Consider the following 11,210-nt stretch of genomic DNA (forward strand, 5'->3'; position numbering starts at 1 on the left):
TACCTCGGGTTAAGAACTTAATTCATTCTGGAGGTCTGTTCTTAACCTGAAACTGTTCTTAACCTGAGGTACCACTTTAGCTAATGGGGCCTCCTGCTGCTGCAGCACCGCTGCCATGCAATTTCTGTTCTCATCCTGAAGCAAAGTCCTTAACCCGAGGTACTATTTCTGGGTTAGCGGAGTCTGTAACCTGAAGCATCTGTAACCTGAAGCGTCTGTAACCCGACATACCACTGTATTGCAAAAAATACACAAGGAGTGTGAGGAATGTGGCCTGGCAAAAGAGGAGTTGACTGTGGTGGGTACCAAATGCCAAACAGAGAGGCCTGGAAGGCAACATTTGGCTCCCAGACCTGAATTTCCCCCACCCCTTCCTTAAATTAAATCCCTTTCCTGGCTTAATTTGGATATGCCATTCACTGCCCCTGTGTGAAATATAAAACCGCTTGACCAAGAGGCCAATGAACAAGGTTGGAATTTTGACTGAGCCCAAACATGCTTTGGAATGCCACGGCCTTAATGCTTTCAGGATCCAAACCCCAAGCTGCTGCCACTGAGAATGAAATGTTACCTTGCAGGCATTCTAACACAAAGAGGCAAAGGACTTGGATGATGCACTCAGATTTGGCTGACTGATTGCCTACCTGGCTTAATTCATTAATTCTTCAACAGTCACTATGTTAATTACAAGTCAATATTAAATAATATATAAATTCAGCATGAATGCTTCATCACTACATTACTAGTTGGTAGATTCATGCCGCTGATTGCTTTGGCCCCCTTTTATACAAGCGGACCAGAGTGAAATATCCCTTGGCATAGTCTGCTCCTGTTACCCCAGCCCCCGGCCCCTGCAGATTGACTGAATTTGAATCTGGGTGGGAACCCAGAGGCCACCGTGACGGCTGTTCGGGACGTGGCAATGGGCAGGAAGAAAGAGCCATGGCTGTGGGATGATGGGGGAGCCTTGCACTGGGTCACAAACATCACCCACTGCTGGATTGGTGAATGGCCATTATAGTTAAACTATGTGCTGTATGAAAGTGTATCCTTTTACTTGTCCTGAATCACCCACCCTCCAACTTAATTGGATGACCGCTGTTCCATCATTATGAGAGAGAGAGTGTGAATCTTATTTCTTTCCACTTTCTCCATGGTGGGTAGATCTGCGTTCACGTGAAAGATTGGGATAATGTTTCCCATGTGTCAAGATAAACTGGTTTTGAAATTGAGCAGTGATTTATTTATTTATTTATTGTGATACAGTCTGATAAAATCCAATTTCCTATTGGGTGCATGAAAACATATGGATTCATCTTGTTTGAGCTACGTATCTACAAGCAACTGACGAATCTGTCTCTTCAGTGCCTTCTTTACTTCTTTGTTTCTCAGGCTGTAGACAAGTGGATTTATCATGGGAGTCAGGACAGCATAGAAGACAGAGAATACTTTGTTAAGGTCTCTCAGTGTGACAGTGTTTGGTAACACATAGACAATGGCTATTGTGGAATAGAAAATTGTGACCACAATAAGATGAGATGAGCAAGTAGAAAAGGCCTTTTGTCTGCCACTGGTGGACTTGATTCTCAATATGGCAGTGATAATGGAAGCATACGATATCAATGTCAGCAAAAATGGAGGACCGGTGAATACAGAAGCAACAAGGAATATCAAAAGCCTCAAAAGACTAGTGTCACTGCAAGACAATTCTATGAGTGGAAAGACATCACAAAAGAAATGATTTATTTCATTGGGGCCACAGAAAGCTAACCTGGACACTAATGATATTGTTATGGAAATAGCCAGAAATCCACTGATGAAAGACACACCAACTAACTTCACACAGAACTTACCATTCATATGGGTTGCATAATGCAAGGGTCGGCATATAGCTAAATAGCGATCATAGGACATCACAGATAAGAGATAGCACTCAGCTGCCCCAAATGATGCAAAGAAATAGTGCTGAACAAAGCAGAGATTGAATTGAATAGATCTGTCACCAGTTAAAAGGCTGGCCAGAGTCTTGGGCAGAATAGTAGAACTATAGCAGGTCTCCAGGCCAGAAAAATTCCCAAGGAAGAAGTACATGGGGGTATGAAGATGTTTATCAGCTATAACAAGCATGACAATGAGAATGTTCCCAACCAAGGTAACCATGTAGAAAAGCAAAAAAAGCAAGAAGAGAAGAATTTGCAGCTCTCGGAGATTACTAAATCCTATAAGGACAAACTCGGTCACATTAGGTTGATTTTCCTTATCGGTGCTGCTTAGAAGTTGCATCTTTGGGTAAAACATATTCAGACATATAATCTGGTGCAAATAAGAGAGGAACACAATATTGCAAATATTATGGGTTGTCCTTCAATTTCACCATTCAGAAGAGCAATCAAAGCAATGAGTCTTAAGCACAGTTAAATGCTTAAAACTGAATGATGTGAATGGTACTGATGCACAACAACATTCTGATGCACAGCAACATTCTCTGCAGTGTGCTACAGCTTAGCTGTTGTTGTTGCTGCTGCTGTGATATTCCATCCTTCCTTCTAAAGGCTCCTAGGGAAACAAACACATAAGTGATAAAATTAATTAATTAATTAATGTATTAAAAACATGTTTGATACAATTCCATTACAGATGCAGAATGGGAAATATCTCTACTTGAAAGACATGAGGCATTATGGAGAAACATGTTAGCTCTCCAGACTCAGAAAAGAACCACTACTCTTTCTCGAGAGAGGAGGCTAAACTATGCTTCTAAAAGCAAAGCAAAACAAAACAAGATCCACATATTACCATCACCTGAAGAAATAACAAAAAAAAAAAATGTCCCTGAAAACGGGGCAACATAAATAGGAGCTTGAATGCAGGTCTTCCCAGTCTCTCCTGCTTTCTCCTACTCTGGATCTTAAGAGCAGGACTCATAAGCATCATCATACATTAGTTCAAAGACCTCTTGATTTCCATGGGAAATTTTAAAAAGTAAGAATGTGTTTAATTCTCCCACTAGAAAAAGAACCAGTTGACCTTAAAGGTGTCTAATTTTTGCACATTTCTTTTAACTTCCAACAATGATAAATCTCTTTAAATATGTCTCATTTCTCCTGCTGCTTTTGTCACATGGGACAATTTTAAAAGCAGTGCTGACCCAGTCCTGCATTTTCATCCATTCCAACATTTATTAAAGAGAACTATTATTACTGCTGTCTCAGTTTTCATCTTTTCCTTCATTATTCATCCTACCTTATGCTTTGCCCATAATCCAGGATTTTACAGTTGGAGAAGTTATTAAGTCTGTGGTTTGTTGACAAGACATCCAATTAGATTCCTCACAGCATTGCAACATGCCACTTTATTTTTATTTTAAATAATCTTTATTAAAGTTTCAAAAGGTTACAAAAAAAACAAAACAAAAACACACACAAAAATAACACAAAACACGACATAAAAAAAAAAAATTCCACCTTTTAGGTCTCATTTTCAATAACTTCTTTTCATGACTTCCCCACGCCTCCCCTTATTGTATTCCAACTCCGATTGTTTATTCAAGCAAGTTTTTATCCTTAATGTCCTAATCATAATTTATTAATTTACTTAACCATAAATTATTAATGTGATTCTTTATAATAATTTTAAACCTTAATTCATTATTATCCATTAATTTAGATTATTTAGCAATTTTTAGAATATATACCTTAATCATACATAAAAAAAGATAAAAAAAAGAGATATAAAAACAAATAATAAAATACCTTCCCTAAGATTGTCCCTAATTCCCATCCACAGATTCCCCATTCTTATAATAATAAAGAGCATATAGTTTTACACTGCAAAATAAAAATCAGACCCCCTTTGGACTTCTAAACCCCACCCTTCTCTTCCCGGTTTCAATCCCAAACCAAAGTCCAATTAGTCCATCTTTTTAGCCTGGTGACCTTACGTCCGAGGCTCTCGGATCTCTCTCAGTCCCTTTCCGCCGGCTTCTTCGAAAATCTTTCATATTGAACGCCCCAGGTCGGGAAAGTACCTTCTCCATGTTAACCATATTTCTTCCAGCAAGGCCTACTTGTTTAGAGGTGGAGCTCCAACTCTGTTTCTTAAGTCTATATGTCCCAAATAATCCAGTTTTCATCTTAGTCGAATTGGAATTCTTCTTGGCAGGTCTCTGGCTCTCTTTTATCTTCTGTAACTTTTCAGCCACCCCTTCTTTCTGCTCCTCCTGTTCAGCTGATGTCTTAGTCTTTGGTTTCTTTTCTTGTCCAGCTGCCTGTGTTTTGAGCATCAAGTCCCTTTCCAACTCAGTAGGTATATTTTCTGTTGACTTCGGTTTCGTAGGACTTGTAGACAAAACATGGCCTTGCTCTATCCTCTCTTGCAGCTTTCCCATGAGAAAAATAAGCTCTTGCAAGTCAGCTCGTATTTCCCGACCTAGTTCCATTCTTGTAATATCCAAGAATCCCCTCTAGAGGGATTCTAGTTACTTAGTATTTCTTTTCCCTTCCGATCCAAAAATCAAGTTTATTTGTATCAGTCTTTCTTTACTTTCAATATTTTGTAGCAGTATAGCCGGTTAGAATTTAAGCTTTGATTTTTCCGGCTTTGACAGCTAATTTGACAGCTGTCAAAAGTTTTCTATAAATCCTCTGCAGGCTCTTTTCACGGGTTACTCCCGGGCTTGAGAAAGGTGGTACTTAGTCCAAATAATTAAACTTTTGTCCTCCGGCACATTAACTTAGTCCTTTAAATCTGTGGAATTTATATCTTTTATCGAATTACCCCAATTCTTCACGCAACCTTAGTTGACAGCTCCTTGCTTCAGACTGTTTACAATAAGGGGGGGGGGCGGACTTCCCTTTTTTTCACCTCCCCCGCTCGTGCCAAATTCAAAATCAAATTATTTGTAATCCAATTTCCAATTACTCACGGGTTGTTGTTCTTGATTTTAAGTCCAAATTTTAATAGGAAGAAGTCAGCGCTCTCCGACAAATGGCATGCGGCTTCGCTCGGCAGGGGAAGCAGAAGACTCACAGCACCACGCCGCTCCCCGGCACCCGTTCCGTAGCCTTTAAAAAGGCTCCTTCGCGAGTCGGGAGGGCGCTTAACGATGCCCGCCGAGTCACCATGTCCACGGGCTCCTATGCCCGTGGTTTTTGAGGGTCCCCGTGTCGCCGGCACGGCAAGACCCAGCCCCTGTCAAGCCGATTCCCTCCGGAGCTCGGAGGGAATCCGCCATTAGCCGATCGCGCTAACCCGGAAGTCCTCTGCAACATGCCACTTTAAAGCATTTAACAGAGTTCGTTACTAAAAAAATAAATGATTTTTGGAATGATTTCAATTCTTTTAAATATCAACTGCCTCATGGCCTGTTAATTTACAGACTATTAATTTCAGTAAGGAAGAGTTTAAACTGCAAGCATGATAATCAATGGCACAAGAGTCTCCAAGGAAGAAGGGAAATTAGGAGAAAAACCACTGGGGCATCCTGTTAGACTTAAGCAAAACTCTAATCCCACAGGAAATATTAATGAGGAAGAAGACTGATCAAAACATAACAATAATAAACAATGCCATGATCTAGGGTTAAGTTGAACCTCACCTCTATTTCTTTGTCCCATTCATGAGCAGTGAAATCAGGGTCACTGGGTTTTGGAATCCCCCCCCCCCCCCAGGATTGATGGCTAACAGTACCACTCACAGAGATACTCAGGGAGATAAAAATATTAGCCAGTCAGGTCACCTCTATGAGCAGGGTTGCAGTGCCTTAAACAGGGGGGCACACCCTGAGCCTCTCCCCTTTTGAACCTTAACACAGGATTCACCACCCACTCTCCCATTTGTATATAATCTGTATGTAGTCCTGTCCAAAGATGTGTGGGCAGGACAATGTGGACCTTGCTATGGTATATGTTGTCACCATATTCAGGGCCAGGGAGGATTTTTCCTGCAGACAAATTGGCTGGTCTGTAGATTTTCACCTACCTCATAGAAAACATCACAACTTGGGCGGTTAAGGCATTGGGTTGTATACTTAGCTGATCAGGTAAAGGGGCCAGGGAGGGGCTGTCTCTGCCTGAGAGCCCACACAGGGGCCAACAGGCCATAGCAGCCTTCCCAAAGGTGGCCCTGGCAGGTGACCCCCCCTTTCTACACCTACTTATCAACCAGCAGTCGGGCTGCTTGATACGAGATACGTACCCAATGACTTTGGCCAAAGCCTATTCCATCTGCAATCAATAAAAGTTGTGGCCAATTTCCACCCAACATCAATGTCCTATGTCTTATTTCATACTGAGACCCTGCACCAGGTAGCAGGCATCATGTGCCTGGGTATGCAAATGACACCTGCTTTCTGTTAATAATCTTGTGTGGTAGCTGGAGTCCAAGGATTGAAAAGTGTTGCCTTCCAGATATTGTTAGGTTCCAACTTTTGTCAGATCTAATAAGCATAGGTCAGGGGTTATTGGAGCTGTCATGCAGACACACCTGGAGGGCCATAGATTTTCCTTCCCTGCTGTAAGCATCCAACACCCACACCAGAACCAGAGTGTTTGTTTAGCTACAAGTCAGCTACAGAAAAACTTGTTTGGTAAAATAAAATTATCTGGAAATAGCTATAGAATTTACCAGTATTCTCATGACCTATTTATTGGATTTTTTGGTCATGTAAATATCACATTTGTTGCACTCTCAGCCAGATCACATAATTTTCTTCTTCATGTCTAAATAATCCAATGATAAGAAAGAAAAGGGGGGAACAACCTGCCATTTTAAGATGAGAGTTAAGACTATGGCATGTTGCCACAGAATTGTGAAATCAGAAGCTAGGATGGATGCCTCAGTGAATGTATCCCATGACCATGCAATGTCACAAATATTGCTTGCTTACAACCAGCAAAGATTGCTGTTGCTGCCTTGGTCTTCCATTGCTAACCACCTGAGCTTTTTACTGGATTGCTAGAGGACTCCTCATGTGAGTTTTTGCTTTTTGCTTACCTCATTCCTTTTTTGTTGACCATTTTATTCCCTCTTAACCCTTCAAGAAAGCTGTCAGGGTGAGTTACATGAAACCCCTCATGAGTGCTTTTCTCCCCTTAAAAAATGTTTAGGAGTTCTCTCATTTTATAGTTCAAATCAGGAAAAATAAATGCAGTAAATGGACAAAAGTACAAAGATTCACAAAATATTTAGGGGTATGCACCCCCTTGTTTTCTCCTCAGACACATCTCTTTCTTTCATTCATATGCCCCCCACTCACCCCAAACATACATAATAATACATTTTCCCTCATTATCTTAAGTGCACTTATTGCTCTCCCTCCCTTGAGTGTCTTCTATTTTTTTCTTGCCTTTGTTGATTCTTGATTGTTAGGAATTTCTACTTTACTCATTAATTTCCCTTATGGTTTTAGTGTTTTCTTCTTCTTTTACATTTCTTACTGAGATTTTTTTCAGGTTGATTAATTGGTTTGGCTATATATATATATGACCAATAGATGAATTGTATTATGCAGGGGGAGGGATCTCGCAAAACATTCATCCACATTTTCAGTATAGGGCAAGATTGTCTAGGTGTCAGAGACACCTAGACAGCTTTGAAGTGTTGGATATAATGATGTTTCACTAATATAATGGCTTCTACCTAACATACAACTGATGAAGATCAACAGAAATTATGTTATGTGTCCAACTATTCCCATGCTCCAGGATTCCTGAACACTCTTTGCCTGTGACCTGATCACAGCCTGGGTGAAGTATTCTTTTATATTTATTTTTCAATTCCCATTTAGATTTCAGCTGTTTAAATTAAATAGTTTTATTTGACAGAGCATCAGGATGAAAACAGGTAATATCTCAGACTGCTCTTACACACAAACATAGGAACCAGGTACTCAATGCTAGAGGCAGGAGAGGTGTGAGACTGCAGCGGCATCAATAGCAGCAAGACTGGGCAGCAGATCATGCTCAGGCATAATCTTGACTCCAGTCACAGGAATGTCATGCAATAATCATAGTGACTGACTACAGTTTTCATATTTCTCTTTTCACATTTTGTTTATCATCTTTCCAGTCCAGTGCGCTCTCTCTCTCTCTCTCTCTCTCTCTCTCTCTCTCTCCTCTCTCTGTCACACAGACACACACACATGTGTGCAGAGATACACACAAGCCCTTGTAGCTGTTCGTTCATTAAATGGATGCACAGAGAAAATGTAATCAGAAATGCTCACTTTCAAGATGCAGAAACATTATGAAAACTGACATTGAGTTCTACGGTTTTCAACTGGTTTTATAGTTTGACAATGGAGTAATACACCAATATTTCGATGAATTAATTATTAACAGGAAATCAAGGTGAACATTCATTGTTTTATTACAGCCTGACAAACAAATGAGAACAAATGCTCAATAAATCCAACCCTGAATAAACTATGTGCAAACAAATTAGGATGAATACTCAACAGATAGGTCATCTGGAGGTGTTCCAAGTAGTTTTTGAGTCTGTTGGTGAACAAGTATTTATTTTCAATCATTTAGGCTCTTTTATCAGACAATTCTTAAGTTTGATAGTGAGCACTCACACTTTACATTGTGGGAGCCCTTTACAGGATTGCGCGCGGTGCTACAGTTCCCAGGGAACTTACTGGCAAACAAGGACTGGCCTGCCTCTCAGTGTTAATCTTTGGAGGTTCATGCCCAGCTTCTGTAGTCAAGTTTCATTGCTGGGAGGTGGAGCCGACAGTATCCAGGCAGTCGGCTTAGGAGATTCACCCTCTCTACCCTCCCTTAGTTTAATGTTCTCTTGTTTGCAGGTTAACTTTTTCTTCCTGTTTAGCGGGCGCTGCTACGGTCTTTGACTGGTTGCTGTTGAAGGACCGGGAAGAAATTTTCCTGCATTGGCAGGTTTCGTCTTCCCTGTAGCAGTTCGTCACAACTTTGGCGGTTATGGCCTTGGGTGGAATCCTTTAGTCTTTTCTTCCCTGTATGGGGGGAGGGCGTGAAGTGGTGATTCACTCCCCCCTGCAGCGGCAATTCCAGGGTCTCCTCTTAAAGGGGTTATATATAATGGGTGTCACTGGCCACTGAAAGGTTGTCAGTAAACTACCCTGCATGCGGGAATATGGGCTGGGCTGCCTGCTACACTTATGTCTCGCAGAGCACCCCAATATCCCATTTACCCTGATGAGCCCCAGCTCCCCCTGGCTGGGGGGTTGGGAGGGATACACGCCCACAGCCTAAGCCAAGGTCTTCCTACATTCAGAAGTTTAATAAAGTTGTAGCCTAATTGTAATTCCATATAACATCATCAGAGTCTTTATTCTTTCCTTATGGTCCCTGGGGGCTGGGGCTGTCACTGCCTGGTCACACAATTGGCAGAACTTCACCCTCTCTTTTATTTCATACTGCATTATATTTGTTGCCAACTGCTTGCCAATGAGATCAATTCTGCATGATATTAGAAATTAAGATGCCTCTAAATGTGCATATGGATTTGTGTGTCTAGATACTGGTGAGCTCTTACATGCTGCTGTATTGTTTAATACAGAACTTGCACAGATGAGCTATGTAAGCTCCTTTATTGAAATTATCCATACAAACATACTATTTACTTTAGTTGCTGCCAGCATAGAAATTGAAGCAGCTGATGCATAGCATTCACATAAGTTTTGCCTCACCCATGAACTTGAAAGCAGCCCTTTATCTGTTCTGCTGACTAATCTTTATAACATCTTTATGCGCCCCCTCGCCCAGCTTGTCCGGAGTTTTGGGCTGGGTTGCCATCAGTATGCTGATGACACCCAACTCTATCTGTTGATGGATGGCCATCCTGACTCGGCCCCAGATACACTGACCAGATGTCTGGAAGCTGTGGCTGGATGGTTACGTGGGAGCCGGTTGAAGTTAAATCCTTCGAAGACAGAGGTCCTCTGGCTGGGACGGAGCGATATGGGATTGAGGGGGCAACTCCCATCTCTTGCGGGGGTGCAGTTAGTGCCAGCATCGTCCGTTAAGAGTCTGGGTGTAATCTTCGATACCTCCCTCTCTATGGAGGCGCAGATTACAGCTATAACAAAGGCGGCATTTTTTCATCTCCGCCAAGCTAAGCAGTTGGCTCCTTATCTCTCTCGCCCTGACCTAGCCACTGTGATCCACGCGACGGTCACCTCCAGACTGGATTATTGTAACTCGCTCTACGTGGGGCTGCCCTTGAGACTGACCCAGAAACTCCAGCGGGTGCAGAATGCCGCGGCGAGACTCCTTATGGGGTCTTCGCTGCGAGATCATATCCATCCGATACTATACCAACTGCACTGGCTCCCGGTGGAGTACAGGATCAGGTTTAAGGTGCTGGTTTTAACCTTTAAAGCCCTATACGGCCTAGGACCCTCGTACCTACGGGACCGCCTCTCCTGGTATGTCCCACAGAGAAATTTACGGTCTGCAAATAAAAACATCCTAAAGATCCCAGGCCACAGAGAGGTTAGGTTGGCCTCAACTAGAGCCAGGGCTTTCTCGGCCGCGGCTCCAACCTGGTGGAACGCTCTGTCACAAGAGACTAGGGCCTTGCAGGACCTGACATCCTTCCGCAGGGCATGCAAGACAGAGCTGTTCCACCAGGCCTTTGGTCAGGGCGCAGCCTGACCCCCTCCTCTGGCAATCTGCACAAAATTTTGCATGATGGTTGCCATTAATTTGATTTTAATTTGATTTAATTAATTTTAGAATGAATGTTTTAGAATGTTGGACTATTTTGACTGTTGTTAGCTGCCCTGAGCCCAGCTTCGTCTGGGGAGGGCGGGATATAAATAAAATTTTATTATTATTATTATTATTATTATTATTATTATTATTATTATTATTGTATGTGAGCTATATTTGGTAGAAATATCCCTGAGAAACCAATGAGTTACACAATTTATTGGTGAAACTAACACTGAAAGCAAAGAACATTGAGAATTTTCCACAAATCCCATCCTCAAATGTAAACATCAATTTATTTGGATTGTTGTCTTTGGCCTTTAACTGCACATAATGTTAAAGGACTGAATGCAATTGAAATGCAGTGTTTCTTTTGTAAAATAAATGAAATGAAATCACCCTCAATAGGTGCTGAGTAGAAACAGGGAGACTTTTCTCTTCTAATGTGATCCCATCTGCAAAGTTTCTATGCATTGACAGGAATACAGTCTTAGCAAATGATTACATGTTGTGCTC

The 11,210-nt window shown here is 41.7% G+C and overlaps 1 protein-coding gene across 1 annotated transcript; it reads right to left on the reverse strand.

Annotated features, from left to right (window-relative positions):
- Nucleotides 1–1,326: 1,326 nt before the first annotated feature.
- LOC308460776 (olfactory receptor 5B21-like) lies at nt 1,327–2,283 on the reverse strand (the record flags this gene model as incomplete). Its single annotated transcript, XM_080977300.1, has 1 exon — nt 1,327–2,283. The coding sequence occupies one exon, from the start codon at nt 2,281–2,283 to the stop codon at nt 1,327–1,329; it is 957 nt and encodes a 318-aa protein (XP_080833426.1).
- Nucleotides 2,284–11,210: the final 8,927 nt, after the last annotated feature.

This window comes from Podarcis pityusensis, assembly GCF_964106645.2.
Source record: "Podarcis pityusensis genome assembly, chromosome: 13".
Classification (NCBI taxonomy): Eukaryota; Metazoa; Chordata; class Lepidosauria; order Squamata; family Lacertidae; genus Podarcis; species Podarcis pityusensis.